Genomic DNA, 25183 nt, shown 5'->3' with positions numbered 1-25183 from the left:
GCTTACTGTAGCCTTAACGAATCAATTAGCGGCGAAGAAGGACGAAAAAGAAGAGGTGGAGGGTTAAAGGAGGGAATAGGAGGATCGAGATCGAGGACTCGATCTTCGCGGGTCGATGCTAATTTCTGGGGTCGAATCGTGCACCAACCATGCTTGCAATTGGTCTATGCGAGTGACGGCCCCTTTTTGTTCTTTTAATCGAGAGCCGCCAATATACTATATGTATATATCTATATATATATGGAGCAACCCGGCGACGATCGTGATATGTCAGCCAGCACCCACGCTCCTGCGACTTTAGATTCGTTGTACCACCTTTGCTGTTAAACCTTCTTGGCCCTGACCTGTCCTGTCGTCGCTTCAGGCCTTCTCTAAACTCACATCCTATTATCTCACAGTATTCAGATACTTTTTTTTTCTTTTTTTTCGATTTTTAATACAGTTCCTAATAAAAAAAAAAATGTTCCACTATAAACTTTTCTGTACTAAATGTAAACGAATTTAATAATTCTGATAATTTCTCACTAAATGCTGATAAAAAATTAAAGCTTCTTTTTACGTATAAATATTAAAGAAACCAAATTACACAATTTTTTTTTCTTTTAATATGAAATAAAATATAAAATGAATTTAAAGAAAAGATGCTGCTTGGCTGATCGTTGCATTTTATCACTTATATCATTCTTGCGATGCAAGTATTGTTACTCTAATCGTCCCTTCTTTTTTTTTTTTTTTTTTTTTTTTACGGAAAAGAAGGCGCGATGGCTGACAACTGCGTTCGCCATCCACTACGATTTTCTCCCACTACAACCGTTTTCTGTCCTCCTACTCTGATGCCAGTTGGGCCTCCTCTTCCTGAAAAGTATTCCATTACCGACCATTGGGTACAACTGGAATCAAGGCTACCGATTGGACGGCCTCTAATGCTCGCCTAGGAATGCCGCAACCTCGTGCAACGAATGCAACGCGCGACACACGTGTGGAAATGCAGATTAACGTAATCTCCGTGAGCCGTATGTTATCGGACCGAGATCGGCGACGCCTTCGAATTGCTCCACGCGAAGGATTTATGTTAATTTTAAACAACCTTCGCTGAAATTAATCGCTTTGCGTAACGCTTAAAGATCCTTCCCGATCGAGAGAGAAAGAGAGAGAGAAAGAGAGAAAAGGAGAGAGCTTCAATATAAAATCCATTTTTTTGTTCAGATCAGAAAATAAATACTGTGTCGATATCAAAATCTAGGTCTATCTCTGTTCGATAAAATAAAAATATCTATCAAACATTAAAGTCAAACGTATTCATATTTGAAAGATTACATTTCAAAATCCCATCAATTAATGTGTCTTTGTATCTTAAAAATTTTAGGACGCTGCATAATTTTTGTAAAATACAAAGCATTTTAGCAATACGTTTTGTTCCCGTATCACGAAATAATATTACATTATTTGTGCAGTATTATTAGATAAACCTGTTAGATGGTGTCGCTTTTATCGTAGTCTAGCTGAAGTTATTCGAAACATGAGGAAGCATGAGAGTCTAAACCGACAAGGACGATAGGAATGAGTGGTTGATGAAGAGAAAGGTGAAGGGCCGTTAAAGCTACGCGAGGAAAAAAAAAACGGCGGATAAGAGACAACCGCGAAAAAGATCGGCAAGTGGAATGTCGATTAATTTGTAGCCTAGTCTAGTCCTCGCCATAATCTGCACGTGTACCACACTGTTTTATATGTGCAGACATACGTTGTCAATCAATCGCATACATGTGCACCGACATGCATCACAGAGCGCGTATTATTAATTATTCTTACGTACAAAATTAAACTTCGGTATGTAATATATGTATAACAATTATATATTATACATTTTTATTTGTCAAACTGCGTTTCCTATTTTTGAAAATCTACGTTCGCCCACAAATATTCGAATACATTTTGTAAAATAATTACTATTATAAAAAAAAAAATATTTTACTATTTAGAAATAAAATTTTATCATAAATACCACAGAATGATTTATTTGATGAAGAAAAGAAGAAGTAGAGATCAATATTGCATTCCGCTAAACAACTTATGTGATCAAGTCACCAAGCGAAAGCTGTAACAAGCTTTTACCGTATCGGTATCAAGAGGCATGGTAGTGCCTCGCGCCAAGTATAGGCGCAGCGTGCTACTTTGACGCGAGACGCCGATTGTGAAAAACCCGTAGATGATCGGATGTTTAATGAAAGAATAAAAAAATGTACCGAGTAGATAAAATAGTGCGGAATACTAAGCAGATCGTACTGACAATCCTGTAATACCTTATCGTAAAGATAAAATTATTCTACGTAAAACCGGAGGGTTTCCTTCTTATTCGACACTCTCATATAAATAGGCGACTGCAGCTTTGAACGGAGAGCCATGAAACGTGAAACAGAGCAACAAAAAGAACAATCCGCGAGGTGGATGAAAAGAGCACATAAGGAAAGCGAGTTTACGAGATGATTGTCCTACGGGCCCTATTCATTCGACGTGAAACCTCCAGGTGGATCTTTATTGTAGATTATTGCACCATTGTCCATTGTCGCAATTCGCTACAACTGGTCTTAGATTCCTTTGACGTAGGTGGAAAAAGCTCGACAAAAAATTTATTAAAAAAAAGACACCAAGTTAAGATATTCGAAATAGTTAAAATAATAAAAAATAGAATCTAAAATATTTTGTATTAAACAAAATAGATAACTGTACATTTTTCGAATACTATAGCTTTTTCATGTAACTTTTATCAAAACGATAACAGCTAATCGTTTTTATGTAAAAATAATAGAATTTAGCAAGCTAATGTCGCTTAATTAAAAAAAAAATTCTTAATCACATTTCAATTTCAATTATTTCTCAATTTGCGAACAAAGTCGGCAAAGATGTTAAAATTAACGGCAATTAGCGGCAATTAGCGGTATCGGTGGTATCACATGCTCTCCCACGTTACCCGTTTGAGAGAAGAAAATACAGTTTTGCACGCAACGTAAACGCGGACAAGGAAGTTTTACGTCCTGCAGGAGAAACATCGATGGAAATCGAATGATGCGGAACAAGCACCTGCGTGGGTACAAGCAATTACGTATAAATAACTTCGACGAAAAAGCAGCCGATGCGATCGCACACTGACTCCGAGATCTTATCAGTATGGTGTCGCGCGCATTGCCGAAGGTCCTAAGCTCGGTATGACAGTGCAATTATCAATAATTGAGAACTTTTTTTCGAATGTAATTCAATATAACGAGCCGGTGCGCCCATTAATTTAATATTATAAGCACTGTCCCCGAATATTCCCGTTATTATATTGCCGTAAGACCATTAGCCTCTTTTCGCGATACGCAATTTATGTTTTTTACGTTCCTTTTTTTTTGGTAACGTTCCGCAAATTTCGAAGACAAGTATAATTCGGGCCATATGCGTGTTTCAAGATAATACCTAAGGTTATTCGAAATGCATAAATCACCAGATATGCAATCTCACTTTAATTACTCAAATTATTTAAGTAAAGATGTATAAGAAACAATATATGTGTATACATATATAAAGATTAACAATGAACACATGTATATCATATGCAATATTATCAAATTGAGATAATTATGTATGAATAGTAAAAGTCTCCCATACTTTCTAATAAAGCAATTAAAAATACAATAACGAATTTTTATTTTATCCATTATAACTTTTAACATTATTAAAATCTTAAAAATTATTTAAAATTATAGACATACAAATGCTGTTTTTATATATGTATAACTATAATCTTTGAAACTTTTTTTCTTTTGTATTGGACTATTAGATGTGCTATTCACCTTTTCATTAACTCATCAATAAAGAAAATGTTGATTATTTTATCTAATATGGTAAAATATTAACACTACTAAGCTACCAGAAGCTAATATAGGTACATACGGCTAAATAGAAATCAATCAAGACACGAGTAAAAGGGAGCATGACATAATCGGCACATTTCACTCACGTTGAACAGACATATATGCCCACGGTAATTCGAGAAACATAACTCAAGTCTTGACGGACTGTTGAATCATGAGTTTCTCACAGTATATATCGTCGCGACATGTCGGTTTCCCTTTTACTACTTGTTAGTTGTCTTTTTTCCTCCCTGCCCGTTCATTCTTTCAACTCTCAACCCTATGGAAGTCTAAGTTTTTTTTTTTTTTTTTTTTTTTTTTACTAAGTATGTGTGATGACTTTTCTTTGTCACATGCATAAAATCGAGAGAACGAGTTCTGGATCGACACCTCGAATAAATAGAAATTTGTAGATCAGAAATGTATATTGATTACTTACCTTATCACCCCGGTCTCCTTTTGCTTGCCGATGAGGAACGTCAGCACACCGTCAGTCATCTGATTCGCCCATGGTGGTTTCACCCAGATTAGGTTTTTAAGATGACCCGCGTATGCTGCAGGCAGAATCCAATTCTCAATGCTGATCTCACTGTAAGTAGAATAAGAACAAGACGATTAATAAGAATTATTCATGACAATTATTTAGTTATAAAATTCACAGATTGGAAAATTGTAATTTTTAATCAAATAAAAACGAGAAATGGGAAGTGCTATGTTGCTATTGTATAGTTTTTGTCTTATATCTCTACTATTAATGTTTCAGATACAATAAAAATTATAACAGTGTCATGTTGATTTCAAAGTAATTTTTACACAGCAATAAGATTGCATAGCAATAATTAATATTTTCAAGTCGTACGGGCATCATTTTGACAACGTACTCGCAACCGAGTCGCAATTCTTTTAATCTTCTTTTACACACCGTGTAAAACTCGTTCGCATATTGATTGTTACATGCGTACCTAAACAGTTGAACCTTATCCCACACCGTGTCGGCTTGCATCTCTTTCGGTATCAGCATATCGGGATGCGAATCCAGATGTACGAAAGTGTTCCCTTCGAAGGGCAGATGCTTCGACCCCATACACCGGTAAATGAACGGTAAAACCTGAAAATAAATTATCGTAAACCAAACGCTTTCGTCAGATATTCGATCGAAAAACGAACCTCGCGTTTGTGCATTGCACGGAAATTCGCGGATTCGACTGACGCGTCGACTAACATCGAAATCATAAACTTTAATTTCGATCAAAAATCGCTTCCGCGACACAGAGAGAATTGTTTCGCATCAGAATAATCTGTGATTTTGATGATAAAATTATATTTCTCGCTTTGATTAATTTGACACTCTGTACATATACATATATGTATATCTTTTTTTTACAATAAACAATTACATTATTTAACCTGCAAACACAAAACCTGTTTAGATAATGCAGCCGTAAATTTACATAATCAATATCAATATATTAATAAATCATAATAAAAAGACCTTTTTGTTTTACACGTACTCTAGGCACAATCGAAACTAACGGACGCATTTTATATGAAATAAAATATACATATATGCTGCACCAGCTGCGAAACGCTCACGTTGCGACATCTAACTATCTAGCAGCGCATCAAGCATGGCAGCACACTGCCGTCGGTCCATGTAACGAACGCGAAAACAACGTTCGAATATACCAACCTCATTGTGGTCCTCCACCACGTAGACCGGCGTCCTCTTGAAGAGCTTACGCGTGTACGACATGTCTCGCGAACGCGGGGGTACGTGGGCCTGTCAATGGAACCGCAACGATGGTCGAACAGATGGGACGCGCGCGTTAAAAACGATCGATTTTCCAATCAACACCACGACGACGTGATGCACGCGGACACTGGAAATCGCGGGCGCGCTGCGCACTACTACTTGCGGAAGCACGTGGTCACCGACTGAAGTTGGCTTCGCACAAGTTAGGTGCGCGCCTCAAACACGATCATTTTGCGAATAAAGGGACAGGGCTACTGGACAGGGGGCTTACTTTGAATTTCTCACGAGACGAGTTTCGTAAGGTGGTTCCTCTTTTTTTTCTTGCTCTAGCCCTGGTTCCCCCGCACCCTCCTTCCCCTCACCGAGGATGAGGACGCCTTAGAAACCTGATCCTTCTAACACAACCGGCTAGCGGCGAATATCGCGGAGTATCGTTTGACAAATTTATCCAAGCAGATCGAATAACATTTAAAATGCACTATCGCGAAAGCTCTACGTTTTTTTTTTTTTTTTTACATTAATAAATACACACCCTTTTCTTAAATAATTATTATTAAAATTTGATGTATTTTATTTTGTATGAAAACTGTTGAATAAAAATTAGACGTTTAACTAAAAATAAAATTAGATATTTGTCATTAATTTCAAAACATTTATAAGTAAGGAAAATATTCAAAATAGCAATTAATCAAATTTTTTATATTAATCATTCAACTTGTAAATTATATAAGCTATTTGCAAATCGCAAAATAAGCCACATACATGTACAATATTTACACATATAACAATACATATATAATATCAATTTTTATAAAATAATATATACTATAAAAAATTATTTGTTACTGACAAGTGATATTATTCAATCGATGAGATGATTATAAAAGAGTAAATCGCAAAAGATCAATACAATTGCATAACCGTAGGTAGCCTTCAATCAGTAGGGAAAGGTTATCCCCGGCACACAGTTTAAGTCTCGTCGATGCGTGTTAAGTATCAGTGATGCGTGACCTTTCACTATTGATCGATTCATATGTCATTCTTTACCACAGCTTGATCATAAACACATCGTGAGAAAGGATCCTAAAAACGAAAATGCAATGCAAAGATTATCTATATTCATGTACCTTGTATAATTCAACAGTCAACATTCTTTATCTTACCTATCAGTTCAATTTCGCGCAATTATTCATCGTACATAGCCCAATTCTCAAACATTTGCGATTTGTAAATATCAAAATGCATCTGATCTGTTTGCATTCTCAACGATGATAGAAATCTATCAATATCCGTTTCACATGAATAAACATTGTTCATTAAATCATTATCTAGCCTATGAGCTTTTGTAGAATAATTATTAGTTTCCTGTTTCATGTGTTGCGATGGGCGATTAAATCGCGATGATTGAGCGTACATACGGGAAGAATGAGAATTGGAAAGTATTTGTTCACTCTCTTGGCCACTATACGTTTGGTTTAATGAACATGCTTTTTCTTCTAAATCATAGGATGAATTAGAAATTGAAATCCATGGGAAACTTTCCGCCGGATTCGACGAAAGTTGAGATAGTTCTCTTGCATCTCCATATGAATTAAATGTTCTTGAATGTTTCGTCGAAGTAATTAAATTATCTCTATCTGTGCTATCTGTTAAATCACATTTGTGAAAATTTACTTGTTTCTCACGTTTACCAAATTCATCCACATTATTATAAATAATATTATTTGTTTGTACAGGTATATATCTAGTTTTTACATTTTTTATTTTTCTCCGTTCAATATTTTTCCTACTGGACTTTTGGCTATTGCCACTAATATGTAATACTTTCTGCTGATTTTTCGAAGCAACATTTAAATGTACAATATCTTTTTCAGATGATTTAAGTGACGACGCACTAGAAGCACTTGAACAAGTTTCTTCGTCATTATCTTTTGTTTGTTCAACTTTTTTCTTTTCGTACTTTTGATCGAAAAGTATATCACTACGAACTTCATGTTCTGTATTTTGTACTTTGTTCTCATCTTTACTGACTACATCCAAATTTTTAAGCAATTGTTCAACTTCCATTACTGCTGTTTCTTTAAGAAGCGCTTTTATTTCCTCAAACGTTAAATTCTGTTCTCTGATTTTCTTAATCACATCATATCTCTCAGTTTCACTTAAACATGTTATATAATCTATTATTTCTAATAATTTTTTATTAGGATTTTGACCATTTCTAAAATATTGTAATGCCTTGCAGTATTCTTCAATCTCAGAATCTGACATCATTAAATTTGGCATATCTTCATCAATATTTATAGGATATGGAAAAAATGCGTTGAATTTAGATCCTAAGGTCCAGAAATGACTTTTGAAATCTTCTATGTCTTTGTACATGTCCAACAAATTATTATTAGAATTAGATGCTGAATATATATAAGTATTTTGCACTTCCTCATCATTACGAAGTTCTGGAAAGATACACAAAAAAGCCCGTTTCTGCATATTAAGGAAAGTTTTGAGAGCTGAAAAATGTTCTTCATATAATAATTTATAAATTGATTCGGTGATGCCTTTGTGTGTGTCATTTATCAAATTAATTTCAAAATCCAGTAATTCTTTCCATTTCGAAGCCGCTCTCAACAAAGATTCTTCATCATTACATACATTATTGTCACTTTCAATAACTTTTGTGCCGTACGTTGTCAAATAATTGTTTATTATTATACGTATGTGATCATCCTCACTATTATCTAATTTATTTATAGGTAAATTATGCGTTAAATCAAGATCTTTTATAGAAACAGTATTCTGAGAAATTTGTATAAATGTTTTTTCATTATCATCTTCTTTTTCATAATTTGAGATTGATGTACCATTTTCTTCTTCTACAATTAATGAATCTTTCATATACTGCATAATTTTTTTAACACTGGTATCTAATAATTTACAGTTCTCTACATCTGATAGAGCTACTTTAAACACAACATTTTCATTCAACTTTTCCATAACAGAAGGATTTTCTGAATCAGGTGTCATTGTAAACGTATATATATTTTTTGATGACGTTAGAACTTTATAGTCTGTAAAATTTTCAACTGCAGATTCTATATTTGATATTTCTTTACATTCTATAGAGGCATCGATTGTAGAATCTATTTTACCTTGATTGTAATGTTGAAGTAATGAACTAATTTTTATCTGCTTATCTAAAACAGATCTTGCTCTTACAGGTACGTCATCGGAAATAGTTTCATGGTATTTTTTCTTTTTCCGCAATTTCTGTTTTTCACATTTTATTTTAATGTTTTCAACATTATTTTTTGATGATAACATGGTCGGTATGCTTTTCGGTGACATTTTATTATATTTTGCAATAGTATTACTACTGACTTTTTGGGAAATATCACTGCTTGCTGTATTCTTAGATGAAACGTTATTAGATTTTTCGTCATTTGCAGTAGAAACATTGTTTTTTGATGATATACCATTATTCTTTGAAGGAACTATATGTTCTGATATAGGTATTTTAATAGGTTCACCATTTTCAGATTCAACAATTGCTGCATCAAGGCTTAAAAATTTTTTTAAATTTATTTCAGATTCTAAATCAATTTTTTCGAACGTTGAAATATCATCACTCCAGACATCTTCCGTGTAATCGGAACTGAGTTTAAATAAATAGAAGCTTAATCCATCAATCGAAGTTAATAATTTTTTAAACGATGAAAGTTCACTTTCAGAAATAATTGTAATAGAAATTCCATAAGATCCATAACGACCAGCTCTGCCAATTCTATGTAAATATGTCGTAACATCCATAGGTATGTCCAAGTTTATAACCATATTAACATTTTCTATGTCTATCCCTCTTGCAGTTAAATCTGTAGTTAACATAATTCTATGTTCTAAATTTCTTAAATTCTCAATTGCTTCCAATCTTTTAGTCATATTTTGATTTCCAGCAATATATGAAGTTGAAAAACCCAACGAATTAATCTTATTGCTTACTGATTGAGCTCTGAAATAAAAAATTAGCAATTAGATCAATTAATATCAAAAATTAAATAAGAACTACATACCTTGATTGATAATTTGTAAAAACTAGGCTTTGCTTGAATGAAATCTTTGTAAAAATTTTTACTAGCTCGTCAACTTTCGTTTGTAGCTAAAAATATAAACAATTATATAAAATTGGTTTGTAATATTGAATTTCATATTAATTCTTATAAATAAAGAAAAAAACCTCTTTCATTGCATTAGGATGTGTTGGAACCACAGTCACAAACTGTCTGATTCCAATTAAAATTGGTCCATCAATATTTGGTGATGTTAACACAGGAGAAGACATATAAGTTTGCAAAAATGTTTCTAAATCCCCAGGATAAGTAGCACTTGAAGCTATAATTTGCTTACTAGATGGTAGTTTAGAAAATATATGGCTATAAAAAATTATATTAATCATTTACCAAGTAAACTGTCAATAACAAATTTGATTATATACTATAAAATACACTAGATTAAATATAAATTTATATAGATTTATGTATACACAAAAATTTATTTAACACTTAATACTTAAATTAAATACCAACTTGATATCTGTTTGAAAATTAATTTCCATTAATTTATCGGCCTCATCAAGAACAAACAATCTAACTTTTGAAACAGAAAGAAATCCCTTTTCAATTAAATGTTTAATTCTCCCAGGTGCACCAACAGCTATATGGCATTTGCTCAGTTTTTTCTTATCTTCTTCTATTGATATTCCTCCCACAAAGTAATCAACTTTTAATCCTAAAATAGCAAAAAAAATAATTGAGAGATATAAAAGATAAATTTAGAAAGTGTATTAAGCAATGTTTTACATACCTTCTATTTTTGAACCAATTGTTTGAATAACATGGGTTATTTGAATTGCAATTTCTCTTGTAGGTGCTATTATTAAAATTTGTGGCAAATGTATTGAAATATCTAAAGTTTCAAGAGCAATAATACCAAATACTAGAGTTTTTCCAGTTCCTGATTTAGCACGTACTATTAAATCTATAAACCAATACTTTTAATAATATAGATATTATAATTAATTTGTATATTAAACTATAATTAATACCAAATCCACAACGGCCTAAAGGAATAGCTTTCAACTGAATTGGAGATGGTTTTTGAAACCCAGCAGACATTAATCCATCTAGAATATCTCGTCGAAGTTTCATTTGTGAAAATGTAACATTTCCTTCTATTTTTATGTCACTTGTCCTCTGTTTTTTGTTGATATCGTGTGCAATGTATTGAGCCATTTTTTTTCTAACGATCACAGTTAATACATATTAATATTAACGATAAATTAGTAATATAATATATGTATAATTATACAAACTTTTATATACGCCGGTTTGCTTCTTAGAATGATATCACATTCGTACGACGTGCAAGCATGCAACCACATGCAGCTCACATCACAAAATTACAAGTGCGTTCAGAAAACTAAACTTCTCTTTCTGCTTTACGATCTTTGCAGAGGAAACGCAGAATGCTTGTGATTGGTTCTGCTCTCCATTCCGCGTTGCGCTGTTCCTCTGCATATGTACCGTTTTCTCTCCGTTGCTTTCTGTCAACGTAAATAAGATTGAGATTTACGTAAATTGAATCACGGTGTTATTCCGATTATCAAAAAAAGTAAAATAATTGTGTGAAACATGGGGCGCCGTTCGATCAACACCACGAAAAGTGGGAAATACATGAATCCCACTGATCAAGCACGTTAGTAATCGAGGACATAACCAAAGATCACTTTTAAGAATTTCGTAATTTTTAATTTAAAAAATAAAAAAATTTAATTTGATTTTCATTGTAATTGTAGGAAAGGAAGCGCGTAAGAAGGAATTAAAAAAAAATAAAAAGCAACGACAATTGGTAAGAGCAGCAGTCTTGAAAGGCAAAGATCCAGCACAGATTATTGAGGAAATGGAAAAAATTGATCAAATGGGTTAGTTTTTATTTAATTTTTAAAATAATAAATTTTAAACTATACTATAGTTTTATACATTTATTTTTAGAGTATAATGTGATGCAGCCACCTCCTTTGAATGAAAAAGTATTAAAAGACAAACGAAAAAAACTTAAGGAAACTTTAGACCGTGTCTTGAAAATGTATGTAAGTAACATAATATTAAATTTTCTTCAATAAAGTATTGGTAAGCTTATACAAAATAAAATTTTGAGTTTTATCACCATATAATCAGTATATTGTCTGCTTTTTAGGCAAAAGATGATCAAGAAAAATGGGCAGAACTGAAAGAACAATTGATACAATATGAACGTAGAAGGATAGATTTGGTTTCTTATTTTGAAGCTGTGAGACATGCACAGCAGGTGCAAGTTGATGAAATACCATTGCCATCTGCTGCCAATGATATATCCAGAATGTATCCAGGTAGGCATTTAGCTATTAAAAAAAAATTATATATATACATATATATAATACAACTAATTAATGTTACATCACAACTTTAATATATATTTTTCTATACACTATAGATAGTGTAAATGTCTTTGCAGGTCCTTTAACATCACAGATTCCTTTACCAGATATGCCACAGCCACCTACACATATGTATCCACCTCATCCTCATTATATATCACAGCATCATACTCTAATGAATATTCCTGTACCTCCAAGTATTTTAAAAAAGACCAGTGCATATGCAACTTCTTCATCTGTTCCTACATTGGCACCCAATAAGGAGCCACCCGGTGTACCACCTTTTCCACCTCCAGAACTATCGAGTGATGATGAAGATACAGTTGAAAATGTAAGTAAATCAACGATCGTTTTCTATCTTTCTAGAGAAATAGGAAATAATATTTATAAAATTAGCAGGTAAAAGATACACCAGCAAAATCGAGAACGATACGATTTGCCGATGACGGTAAGGAAGATAAACAAGAATCCGAAAATAAGGAAAAAGATATGGAAAAAGAAAAGGATAGGGATATAGCAAAAGTTAAACCGACGACATTGCAGCAGAAAATGTTAGCAATGGCGGGACAGGACATCGATCAATTTATGCGGGAGATGGAAGTCGTTCATAAAAAGAGAGAAACCGAAAGAGCTCAAGATCTGAATGCGCGCCTGTCGCTGCTCGAAACAGAAAACGAAACTAATGTTAAATCTAGTAATAATAAATCTAATAATAAAGAAGATGAAGATATAGAACCGCCTGGTGCGTCGGAACATCTATCTGGACACGGGCAACATGCACCTCATCCTCATACTCAACACACGCAACATGGCGCAATGCCACCAATGGGCATGCCGCCTCCACCTTTGCTTTACAGGCCACCTCCACCGCCATTGCATCTTAGAATGCCTCCTCCACCACCACCTCGTATTGGACTTCGATTACCACCTGGTGAGATTAAAGTTTTTTTTATTTTTAAGTCTTTTAATAGAAATTTAAATTATAAATCTAAGTTTTAGTTATAATGTACTTATGCTTATGCATAAAAGATAAAAGGAATAAAAATGATTATTTTACAGGACCACCACCTGGAATGCCGAGGTTATTGAGACCCGGACCTCCAAGTATACCAAGAATGCCACCGCCGCAAATGCAAATGTCAAACATGTCGAATATAGGAAACCCTCAGATACAGACACAGTCTGGAACTACTGCACAACCCAAAACGCCCAATGTACTTTCGGCTGCGCCCCAGTTAATCAATCGAAAAGACAAAGATGGTAAAAGTACCACCACTATTGAGGCAAAACCACAAATTAGGAATCTGGCTGCTGATGTTACCAGATTTTTACCGACATCTTTGCGCGTGAAAAGAGATGATAAGAAGAAATCTAGCAATATTTCCAGGATTACAGAAAGATTACCGGAAGCGCAGCCGCTTAGAACACCGCAACCTAAAACAAAAGATGACGCATATATGCAATTTATGCAAGAGATGGAAGGACTACTCTGAATTTAGAAAAATGTATGTTTGATCAGTGTATGAATTTTGTACAATATACGATGCAATTGTGACCATTTCTGTCATTCATCATTTAAATAGTGTCTATTTCTTTAAATACGTGACAAAGATAAAAAAAAACAAAGAAGTCTAAAGTTTGAAAAAATAATATATTAAATTATTAAAACCATATTTATAAACAGCTAAAATTAATAATATCAATATTTTATTCTATAATAACTTATTGACTTCCGATAAAAAATGAAACTCGATTTATATTAAAATCATACGTCCTGCTACGTTTTTGAACCGAACTATTCGTTAATATTTTATCAATATCAAGGCTTGATGCTAATTTATACTAATGTCAATAATATTTCATACTAAAATAAATTATTGATTATATATGTATATCACATTTCTGAATCAAAAGCCATTTATATTTTACTATTTTGCATACCATCGTGGTACTTTATTATATGTATAATCCAATGAAATAATAATCGGACTTTGGCGCAATTTAAATCGCAAATTGACTTGTAATTTTCTGACAATACGAATTAACTTCAAGCTTTGAAAATGCATCGTCAGTCATATAAGCCGCGCGCGACAAAGAGTCATTATGGCCGTCGTGTCACTTCCGAGTTGCATGCTGCAAGGGACGGCGTCATTTCCCTTTCCTACATGACACGGTAGTGCTCGATAGCGAGTGCGGTGAATACAAGCGAAATTATCAACACACGTAAGCGCAATTCCACTTCGTTGACAGCACGAGTTTAATGTACTGTTCTCCACTCTGCTCTCTTACCGACCGATTTTGTTTTCCAAGCCGTAAGCTGAACTAGTGTCGACGAGGGCTGTCATCGCATTACACATCTTGCTCCGAGATGTTCACACGAAGCAGGCAAAACCAGAGCCAAAGCCAGAGCTATGGTAACGGTATGGGCTTTCGCAATATAATATAGACCGCGAGCCTGTGCGTTCCCGCACGTTATGTCATGTCGGATCAACATCAATGATAACGTGGTTAGCGAATGTGAGATTTCCCTGTAAAGGGGAAAAAAAAATCAATACTTTATTACTGCAATACGCCGGTTAAGCGCGAAATGGCGGTTGACCGTGAGTTTTCACGTTGCAGTGTTCGAGAATATGGCGCGACATTGTTATTTACGAATCGTGATGACATGATTCCCTACAATACTTGTATGTAAATTAATAATTATATGACTTTTAACAAACGCGCTCAGTTAACATTGATGCTTCGACCAAATTTTTTTTTTTTTTTTTACACTGAAAAAATTAATTAAATAAAGTTCTCGAAGTCGAACCTACGTGTGCTTATAATATATTAATGACTAATTCTATGTTACAGGGCGGAATCCAAGTAATCCGAATAATCCAAATAATCCAAGTAATCAAAGTTCTCAAGGCCAAGGATCTTATCAAATGCCTGTAAGTTTTTCTCTTTTTTTTCTTTTCTTCTGGTAATATGTAAGACTAGATTTTTATGTATAATCACATGTGCAACTCTAAATGAGATAGATAAAACAAACTATGCAAGCATTAATTCTGTCTAGAAGTGATTTTATTGTATAAACGCAACGTTTATTTTTGTAAAAAACAAAGCTATTTGCATACAAATTTTATTATATCTAGTTATATTTATTAATATTTTGAGAAAGTACATGCTTTTTTAAAATAAAGATTAATATTACAATAAAAATTTATATATAATACAAAATTCAACATTTTTTAAATATTGGCTTAAAGTATCGATTGCGCGTGAGATTGAAAAATAACAATAATATGCTTGTTTTTATAAATAATTAAAATTCCATTTGCTGTCTGACGAAATTTCCATTTGCATGTACTAATTAGTGGTCCCTACTTTCCCCTTCCCTGCAATGCAGGTACTAGTAGCTATACAAAAATACCGAGGAGGTGCATTCGACCAAAGACTAGGTCGTCGGTTACCTACATAGCATACCCTACCGTAGGCCATTTTCTTGGTAGTTCGTGCTGAACTCGTGCCTAAGCAAATTTCTTGTTGAAATGTTACATTATTGTATGCATTCTATTTGCTGCATTAAATACTTGATTGTTAAAATTCATTTAAATAAGAAAGTATATATAGATCGTTTAATTTACAATATTTACATCAAATATACATTTTTATATTAATATTTCAATTTAATATTTTATTGATCTTTTTACTATTCATATCTATTTTTACTTAACAATGAGAAAACAGTTAAATTTTTTTTTCTATAAATGTATCAAACAAAATATAATTTTTGACATTGTATTTTCCATATAAACTTAGCTCAGTCATGAGTAAAGAGACGTTGGCCACAGTAAAGGTAAAATGGTTGGTATCAGCTATGTGGTAGCGTTTAATTACTCCAACATACGATACTAGATTTTGGTGGGGTAGCACAACCGTAGAGGTTCCTTGTGTAGCGGCGACCCACCCTATGTTTTACAGTATAATACACAAGGAAGTTACCAAACGTCGCAATCTACGTCCATTCAACAAAGCAATTATAAACAAAGCAACGTACAAAACTCACAAGGATTCAAATCACAGCAGCAACAACAGCCACCGCAAATACCATCGGCTGTAGCACCACGACCATTACCGTCAATTGCGCCTACGCAACAATTAAAACCACCGCTTCAAAAGCCTCCGCCACCATTACAGCAACAGCAACAAACCCAACAACAAAAGATGCAACAGCAAAGCCAACAACAAAAGTTGCAACAGCAGCAGCAACAAATAAACCAACAGGCCATGCAACAGCAGTCCCAACAGCCACCCCAACAGCAACCGGTATCAAATCCATCTCCGTTACCACAGCGATTAAAACCGATCTTAAAGATGAGTTCAACAATTGCCCAGCCGCCTACAACTATTGCACAAACACCTGTGACCCCTCAATCTTGTATACCTTCTGCTCCAAGCTCTATTGAAGAAGAGTTCGATGGATTTAATAATACTAATGCAGCTGATCTCGAAAGTATGGATGGAAGTTTGCAAGATGTTCAACCAAGGTGGCGGAGAAAAACACCCGGTTGTAAGTATTTAGAAAATAAATATTATAAAAATGTACTATTTGATAAATTTATTAGGATTATAATTTAAATATTTAGAACCGTTTAGATAATGTAAAAATGTATAACAAAGATAAATAATTTTTTTACAATGTCTTTCTAAGATATGTAATTAATGTTTCAAATAAGATATATAGTTTTTTTGTGATATTACATATTACATATTTTCAATTATAGATTTATATACATCGAATTATTAGAACAATTTTTTAGAGCACATGATAAAAAGCACTAATCGTAATTAATTAAAAATTTTATAATTAAAAAAAATAACTAAATTAATATAAAATTAATTTTTTTTATGATGACATTTCACTGCGCAAATTTGAAGATTGAGGAGCATTAAATATTCTCTGCAATTCAATTATATTGTTTGAGATACTCCTGTAATCAATGTGAATTGTTTTACTGATATGTAAAATAAATTCTCATTATTTATATTGTGTTATATGTGCATAACTAACATAATTATTTTGTAGTTAAAGTAAATAAAAAATTAAAACGTCTTCGTATGAATCAACGTCTAAGAAAAACTCTACAACCCAAAAATGCAATCATGGTATTGAATGAGATGAAAGCCGGAGTTCAATTTACATTCCCTGAAACACAAGGGCCCATGCCAAACTCACTTTATCTCGTTCATGCTGAAGTAATTATTTTATTATTTTAATTAAAATTTTATTATAATTCTCAGTATATCTTATTTACTTTGTAAAACCCGAGATCTACATTACCGTAATAAGCTTTAAGCTGTAAGAAATTAGGAAATCATATTAGAAATTTCAAGAGAATTATCTAACATGACTGGTTAAATTCTTACGGCTTAAAACTTACTACAGTAATGTAGATTTAGGGCCTTACATGTATCTTAAGTTCGTGTTAAGTCTTTTAATATAATTTATTACCATTTATAGCTTGATGGTAAAACTTACGTTGGACAAGGATTATCTAAACCGCTTGCTCGCCAAAATGCAGCAGAAAATGCATTAAAAGCTTTATTACTTGAAAAAATGACAGCAGCGTCTATGAAAGCACGTATAGATGCTGAATCAGATGGACCAGTTAATATTCCTATGGATGGAATAAAAGAAGAAAATGATGATAGTAACACTGTAGATACGAATACTGAAGATGAAATACCATGGAGTTCATTGGCTAGTTTTGCACTGTATAAACTTTTCCTTGAATGGCATAATCAGGGAACATCAGTTCCAATCCCGAGACCGGGTTTACCAACTGCAAAAGGAATAAAAAAAGAGAACTCTACCGCTATAAAAACTCCCGTGCAAAAAGAACTTCCACCTAATCCTACGAGTATACATCCAGTTATGTTATTGAATCAAATAAGGCCTGGATTAACATATACAGAACTCAGCCGTGTTGGTAACCCTCCAAATACAATGTTTACTCTCGCTGTTGAAATTAGCGGAATGGAATATTCAGGAACAGGTAAGAGAAAGTGTGTGTGTGTGCGTATGTGTACATATGTATACATATATTTTTACAATTTATTATGAAATATATTTTTATCGTCAATATATAAATAATAATTTTTATGTTTTAGCTAAAAACAAAAAAGATGCTAAAAAAGCAGCCGCTAAGGCCGCATTGCTTGCATTATACAATTTAACTTATCCAGAAGATACTAAATCAGATTTAATGGCAATTGGTTAAAATAATTCAATTCTTATTGAAATCTATTAAATATTATACACGAACTTTTTTATTTTTTATCTTTATTTATAAAACATCATTGTTTAATTTTTTAACAACATCTATTCATGTTGATAATTGTTTTAAACTTCATTTAAATTTAATTTTGTCTATATAATTTTGATTTTTTTTTAATACAATGAATTTATCAAGAATATTGTACATGATGCAAACTGAATTTATAATTAGCACTTTTCGATCGATTTTGTTTAGTATTTGACTTATCTGGTTTCATAGTCTAAACAATCATGAAAAGTATTTTTAATGTAATTTATTATGTATATTTTTAATTTAAAAAATATTTCGCTAAAAATATTTTAGATTATGATATCGATCTATTTTATACCAGTAAATAAGCATTATAATGTTACAATTTTTAATATAATTTTATGTTAGTTATTTCAATAATGACAATGGTTGCATGATATATTGACGTATTACAGTGTTAAATGTATCGTTAAAAAAAATAATGAAGTAATAAATATATTAATGTATTCAATAAAAAATATTGTGTCTTTACAATCGATATATATTAATTTTTATATACATGTTACGTTTTAGAATGTTTAATTATATTTTAAAACATATGTTTTTTTATACTAAAATTAATTAATCACTCATTTATTTAATCAACTAAATGTAACTATATATATTTACAGTTAAATTTTTTTTTCATACTTCTAATAAATTTTTGTAGATCTTATTTTTATTCAGTTTTTATAATACTAGAACAAACTATGCGCACGCTTTGCGTGTGCTATTTTTTGAAAGGTTTAATTCGTGCGCGTCATTATAATTGGGGGCATTAATTAATTATAATTTCTATTTAATAATTACAATAGAGTAACCTATGATCGACGACGGGTTGCTGGTTCAAGAGACCCAATTACAAATTACGAAAAAAAATCTTGCCACTTACCAATCTGCATGAGCTTCAGCGGAGTTGTAGAATTTTTTCGGTGACTGTAACATAAAAAAGAAAAAATTAATGTAGACATGTAAATTCGTTAATAAAATTAATAAAAAAAAAAGATAAAATTTTTATTTAATAAGTATTTTATTTAAAAAATGTATACTTACTTAAGAGTTGCTCCGCCGATGCATGATGCTCGTCCTGAGCCTGCCACTCCTCTCACAATCAGATGGAACGTGCCAGGACATCCTTCCGCGCACTGGACACTCGCGAGATAATCCACGACACTCCCGACCGTCTTAAATCTGCGTCTGTTGCGAGCTCGCGATCAGGCAATCGATGGAGCGCTGTGATTTTGCTAATTTAGGCGTTTCACACGCTTTTTTATTTAAGGATACTTGTAATTGCTTTCCTAATAATATAATATGTATATGTGAAGTTTTACGTTTGCTCGTCCTATTAATTTTTCGATGATCTTAATTATTACTGGCTGTTTCAGTTTTATTTCAACTATATTCCTATCCAAAACTGATTTTTCAATTTCTTTACGATAATGTAAAAAAAATTACATCAAACGTTAACCTGTTTCTACATATAAGCATATAAATCGGAAAGACAGTCGTCATAGCAACAATTACCAAACAATCACACTGTAGTCTGCATCGCAAACCAAGTGCAAATAGAACGTTAATATACTTGCAATTAATGTGATCTCAATATTAACAAACAATGCATACATTAAAATTAGTAATGATAGGACCGACTGAGGTAAAATTATTCATTAATTAAATATTTATACATATATTTAAAAAAAATAGATGTTTGGTCAAATTTTATTAAAGTCGTGCATACGCTACTAATAAATATACGATATGATTAACACATATGTAGAGCGGGAAGACCATAATAGCAAATTTTTTGGCGGATGCTACGGAAATACCATATGATTATCATCCAACTCAGGGTGTTCGAATATTAGAATTTGAAATTAATGATATTCTAGTAAATAATGAACGCATTTCAAGAGATCTCGAATTGTGGGATTGTAGTGGAAATCACAAGTAAGTTTTAGAACATACATTTGCAAAACTAAATATTAAATAAAGATAAATAAATGTGTAAAGTAATTTTAGGTTTAAAAATTGTTGGCCAGCTATACGTAAAAATGTGCACGGAATAATACTTGTCTACAGTGCCAAAATGAAAGATTCTTCGAAAAAATTAAAAGAATACTACGATTATTTTGTTAGCGGAGCTAAATTAGGGCCTAATAATTGTGTAATACTCTTTTTTGATGCTGATAATACTGCATCAAGCTCATCAAAAATGATTTGTAAGTATTTTTTAGTAATCGAATAAAACCTCGAGATTTTTCAATAAATAATTTATCTATTAAAAAGATTTTTAATAAATTACGATTTTTTTTTATTAATATATTAATTTTTTAATTTTTGTGTTTTTAAAGCATCTAGTTTCCCTAATGTCTCCCACGTCAAATGTAACGTGAGTGATGGTGGCGATAAATTAAAAGCTGATTTTCGGTTGTTTCTAAGTGCTTTAATAACGTTACTGCACGAAAACAAAGAAGAAAAACTGATATTGAGTGATAATATATTATTTGCTCAATAATAGTATGTCTATTTTTTATAATTAATTGTATAAATATAAATGAAAAGTACGAGGAGTCAATCGCTACTAAAAAAAAAATGTTCAGTGATTGTCGTCTCTGGAAAATTAATTGCTTAATTAATTTTTTTACATGTTTTAGAAATAATTTTTGAAGTATTGTTATGTATTGCACGTAATACTTACTGTTTGTTGTATTGTTGTACTGATACTTGTAAAAATATATTTACAGAAAAATGATTCCCACTAATGGTTGATCCCTCGAAAAAATAGTACTTTTATTATTTAGTCTTTCTCTATAAAAACAACTACATTTCTTTTTATTAACGTATCAATATTTTAATTATATATTACATATCACGGAATGATTAATGTTATAGAAGTGTTTATCCAACTCTAAAGGTGGTGAAAAGTAGAAGAACCAGAACGACAAACTCCAAGTTTGTTTAAATCTGTTGTTAGTTCTCTCCATGCTCTTTCTACTTGTATTAAAGTTTCTTCATGACTCCACTGAGTACTTATAACAACGTTAGCTTCGTTAACTTGCTCTGTGTTACTTGGTTGCATTTCAATTCGTAATTTTGCTGCTTCCTCAGATAATCCATTTCTATCCATTATTCGTTTTATTGCCTGAAAATATATTTAGCATCAATTTTTTAAAATATTTAAACTATAATGTATAATCAAATATAGTTTAAACAGAAAGTTTTAAATAACAAATAAATAAATTCGCAATACGACATATACACAGGCAAAATGTGATTTGTCCATAGAACAAAAGGATTTAACCTCATTTTGTGGAATAATACAAGTCCAAATTTCGCTGCATTCATTTTGCCATTTAGCTTGAATTAAAACTGCTGCTTCTAATACAATAATATCACGTTTTCTTGCAAAAAGACACTGTATTTCTTCCTTAGCTTTTTGTAAAATTAAAGGCCATATCAATTTATTTAACTTATCCAGTTGTTCCTACATGAAACATATATCTTTGTAAAATTATAAATACATTTATAATAAACGAGGTATTGTAAAAGAGTAAATACCTTATTATTAAACACTATGCCACCAAGCAATTTTCTATTTATAAAGCCATCTGAATTGAGAATAGAAGAACCAAATAATTCGACTATTTTTTGGAAGCATTCTGTCCCAGGTAAATATAAGTTATGAGCTATCGTATCACAGTTTACAAGACTAGCGCCAAGCTGTTCCATTTTTTCAGCAACTGAAGATTTGCCACTTGCAATACCACCCGTCAAGCCAATAATATATGGTTGTAAAGACCTATTCGTTTTCTAATAAAAGAATTTTTTAATTATTAATTTGTATATAAAATTGTATAGAAATTTTATGAAAACTATTTTATAATTCTTGACAATTATATAATTAAAAAAAACCTACAGGAGGTTGAAGTCTTGTGCCAAGTAATCGTATTCTATGATTACTAGAGCTAATTTTGGCCTCTTCATGTTTGTTATGAGCATCATCAATTGCTAAGTCTACTATATGAATGTCCAATTTGCTTAAATCTTTTTGTAAACGTAATTCATTGATTTTATCACCTCCACGTTTTGTTTCTTCACTCACAACAAGCATCTCCAATGTTGGATCTTCCTTAGTAGGTCCATACATATCGTTGATAGGAACAACATTATATGTTATTGATGAATCTATATCTTCTAGAAACTCTTTAACTTCCTTTATTCTTTGTGTACATGGTTGTATGAGCTCCCACAATATTTTACCTGTTAACATTTCTATATTATTATGTGCCTAAAAATATCAATTTAATCTATTATTTATAAACTATTAAAATATATATCAGAACATAAATTAATTTAAGCCAAGAATTTGTTACCAGTTATCATATTAGCATCTGTTACTCCAACACTAAGTCTTTCTGTACAACGCAAAATGGCTTCACTTAATAAGATCTTATGACCATTGTGCAACCGATCAAATGTACCACCTAGTATTACATTCTTGTACATTTTTGTATTCTGAATATTATATTCTGTATTTGATAATAAACCTCCTCCATATAGGGAGTTAACAAAGCTATAGTTCACTGACTTGTTTGCTAAACGATTCTGTATGAATGTGTTTGCCTCTTCTTTACTGCATTTTTGATCGAAAATCACAACTTCTATAGGCATTTTGGTATTTATAATAGATTTTTCAGGATATTTCAAATTAGTGAGTAAAACACGTATATCAAGCCTAGAGGCAATTGTAGAAGTTTTCATATATATATCGGCGATCTTTTTAGAATATTCAGGTCCTTTCCACCGCAATGTCGCGGAGTTACAATTTTCTGCAAAAATATTTAATCTTGGATAGTATTGAATATACAACGTTTTCAATACATGTTTCTGGATTGTGCACAGCAATCCCTCTTTTATTTTTGCAGGATTAGTTAAAATTAATAGACCAGTGTTCGGCATTTTGGGAAAAAATATATTACTGCTACTTTAATATTTGAATTGCACTTAGTTGTTTAATAATTCAATAAACAATATGTTAAACGAATAATCTTAGCAAATTGTAAATTATCACTCTTTCGTTTTTCTTTGAGTCAATTCTAATTTCAGGGTGGGGTTTCTTTTTATTTTATCTATTTTATCTCTCGTTATAGATTATTGTAATCAATTGTAATCAAATTTACGTAAGTTCTTTTTTTTTATAAATGAACATTGGAGTCATTAAAAAATGGACATTAGGGTACATTTTCACTTGACTGTGACGATGGTTTTCATTCACCGACACTTGACCAAGAAAAACATTTCTTATGGCTTGAAGTATACAATATTTAAGAAGGAAAACTATCTACGTCCGTTTTACTGACCTGATCAAATTTCGGAGCGATGGCACCCAAGCGACGGCGGCGATGGCGGCATATCTCGTGGCAAGTTTATTAACTGCACAACTTGACGTAGATGATTACCCTCTTCTTATTTTCTATTCACTCAAATTTTTCGTCACAAGAATAAGTTATTACTGCTAGATCGCTGATTTCGGAGCAATATCGAGAAAAAAATGCCTCTACGAATAACTCGAAAACATGCGGAATTGGCGGCGAAATGGTCAGTTCTCCGATATTTTTAGTTCATTCAGATTTTAACATAATTTTGATTAAGACACAAGTAAAAAAATAACTCGTGCTATTTCTAATAAGCGACAGCGTCGAATAAATTTAATAACAAGCATTTTCTCGATTTTATATTTTCACGTATTTCTCCGTTTACTAAAACATTTTGAAAAACATTTCTTAGTCTAATAGGATTTTTTATGTTGCTTAAATGTCAACTACTCTTCTCCAAGCAATCAAGCGATTCTTTTGCATTTTAGGACTCCAACTGCAATAGTCTATGGAGCTGGGACATCCTTAGCAGTAATATACTTCACAGACTGGAAAGTAGTGGCGAAATATATCCCATTTTATGGTAGCAAGTTTGAAGAATAGACTAGAATCTAATGACAAGATTATGTAACAGCTATTGAAATGATAGAAACTGTTGTATCATACTTTTTATGTTACATATTTTTCTGTTTATTTAAATTATAAGGTATTAATAAACATATGTAAAACCTATAAGTTTGTCTAATCTTTGCCCTGTTGTAAGGATCTTTTTTTGCTCTGTTCATAAAGAAAATTTGCGAACTCTTCAGATCGTGTTGCCTTTCGTCGTTTTAACCATGGCTGTATATAAAATCTGCAAAAGAAAATTAATCGCGTAAATATCTGATATGTATTATTAAACTTAATTTTTACCATTCAATATTTCATAAAAAATGAGAAGATTATCCTTACAAGAAGCCTCCCATGCCAAGAAATGTACCAAATAATCCAAATCCCAATAGAAGCATTATTTTATTTCGAGAGTATTTGTTTTTCATTATTAGGCTATAAAATATAATACAATTTGATTTATTTGTACAGAATTATTTAAAATATGGCAAACACAAAATATTTATTATCTTTTTATATTTAGTAGTGTACTCTATCAGTTAGTTAGTCGAAATAATTTTCAATTACTTTGATACTTCGGTATCTTATATTTCATCAATATAACCAGTATAGGTTATGGCTATCACGTTGAAACAAGTCACTTAATTACCTTATTTAATTCTAGTTCCTTTTCACGTTCTTTCATGTATTGCTTGAATAGAGTATTCCAATTATAAATACCTAATCCTCCTCCTAAAATTACTACAATATAAATCTGA

At 32.0% G+C, this 25183-nt stretch overlaps 6 protein-coding genes and 1 long non-coding RNA gene across 15 annotated transcripts in view; 4 read left to right on the top strand and 3 right to left on the bottom strand.

The window, feature by feature from the left end:
• Positions 1-5782, bottom strand: part of Mesr6 (misexpression suppressor of ras 6) — a 482514-nt gene extending 476732 nt beyond the window's left edge. The window contains exons 1-3 of the mRNA XM_070667652.1: positions 5581-5782; positions 4853-4998; positions 4330-4479 (exon numbers count right to left, since the gene is read on the bottom strand). Coding sequence (XP_070523753.1) covers positions 4330-4479; positions 4853-4998; positions 5581-5643 — 359 coding nt within the window. The 5' untranslated portion in view covers positions 5644-5782. The remainder of the gene's footprint in view (positions 1-4329; positions 4480-4852; positions 4999-5580) is intronic.
• Positions 5783-6298: 516 nt separating this feature from the next.
• Positions 6299-19614, bottom strand: LOC139108804 (uncharacterized). Its single transcript, XM_070667400.1, has 9 exons — positions 19495-19614; positions 19334-19377; positions 10739-11236; positions 10498-10671; positions 10221-10422; positions 9872-10067; positions 9708-9793; positions 6807-9646; positions 6299-6726 (listed from the first exon to the last, which is right to left on the bottom strand). The coding sequence occupies exons 3-8, from the start codon at positions 10923-10925 to the stop codon at positions 6829-6831; spliced, it is 3663 nt and encodes a 1220-aa protein (XP_070523501.1). The 5' UTR covers positions 10926-11236; positions 19334-19377; positions 19495-19614; the 3' UTR covers positions 6299-6726; positions 6807-6828.
• LOC139108844 (WW domain-binding protein 11) lies at positions 11201-13671 on the top strand. Of its 3 annotated transcripts, none has more exons than XM_070667478.1 (7): positions 11201-11388; positions 11489-11614; positions 11685-11782; positions 11890-12061; positions 12187-12440; positions 12509-13040; positions 13169-13671. In XM_070667478.1, exons 1-7 carry the CDS (start codon positions 11325-11327, stop codon positions 13600-13602), a joined length of 1680 nt encoding a protein of 559 aa, XP_070523579.1. In that variant the 5' UTR covers positions 11201-11324; the 3' UTR covers positions 13603-13671. The 3 variants fall into 3 exon arrangements, with proteins under 3 accessions (XP_070523579.1, XP_070523570.1, XP_070523560.1); XM_070667469.1 differs by having other exon boundaries at positions 12506-13040; XM_070667459.1 differs by having other exon boundaries at positions 12166-12440; positions 12506-13040.
• Positions 14243-18920, top strand: LOC139108896 (double-stranded RNA-specific editase B2). Of its 7 annotated transcripts, none has more exons than XM_070667611.1 (7): positions 14243-14332; positions 14420-14523; positions 14963-15042; positions 16178-16664; positions 17181-17350; positions 17616-18150; positions 18266-18920. In XM_070667611.1, the coding sequence occupies exons 2-7, from the start codon at positions 14478-14480 to the stop codon at positions 18373-18375; spliced, it is 1428 nt and encodes a 475-aa protein (XP_070523712.1). In that variant the 5' UTR covers positions 14243-14332; positions 14420-14477; the 3' UTR covers positions 18376-18920. The 7 variants fall into 7 exon arrangements, with proteins under 7 accessions (XP_070523712.1, XP_070523685.1, XP_070523704.1 ...); XM_070667584.1 differs by having other exon boundaries at positions 16076-16664; XM_070667603.1 differs by having other exon boundaries at positions 14420-14529.
• A 178-nt stretch (positions 19615-19792) lies between the features above and the next one.
• Positions 19793-21121, top strand: LOC139108978 (intraflagellar transport protein 22 homolog). The gene is made up of 4 exons (XM_070667715.1): positions 19793-20095; positions 20219-20388; positions 20461-20660; positions 20793-21121. The coding sequence occupies exons 1-4, from the start codon at positions 20057-20059 to the stop codon at positions 20954-20956; spliced, it is 573 nt and encodes a 190-aa protein (XP_070523816.1). The 5' UTR covers positions 19793-20056; the 3' UTR covers positions 20957-21121.
• Positions 21122-21206: 85 nt separating this feature from the next.
• Ppat-dpck (Bifunctional Phosphopantetheine adenylyltransferase - Dephospho-CoA kinase) lies at positions 21207-23739 on the bottom strand. The gene is made up of 5 exons (XM_070667546.1): positions 22815-23739; positions 22358-22701; positions 22000-22251; positions 21743-21925; positions 21207-21583 (listed from the first exon to the last, which is right to left on the bottom strand). Exons 1-5 carry the CDS (start codon positions 23398-23400, stop codon positions 21350-21352), a joined length of 1599 nt encoding a protein of 532 aa, XP_070523647.1. The 5' UTR covers positions 23401-23739; the 3' UTR covers positions 21207-21349.
• Positions 23740-23886: 147 nt separating this feature from the next.
• LOC139108999 (uncharacterized) lies at positions 23887-24551 on the top strand. Its single transcript, XR_011546761.1, has 2 exons — positions 23887-24039; positions 24305-24551. It is a non-coding gene; the product is annotated as an uncharacterized lncRNA (long non-coding RNA).
• The last annotated feature ends 632 nt before the right edge of the window (positions 24552-25183 follow it).

This window comes from Cardiocondyla obscurior, linkage group LG02, assembly GCF_019399895.1.
Source record: "Cardiocondyla obscurior isolate alpha-2009 linkage group LG02, Cobs3.1, whole genome shotgun sequence".
Taxonomy (NCBI): Eukaryota; Metazoa; Arthropoda; class Insecta; order Hymenoptera; family Formicidae; genus Cardiocondyla; species Cardiocondyla obscurior.
This window is presented reverse-complemented; position numbering and strand designations above follow the sequence as displayed.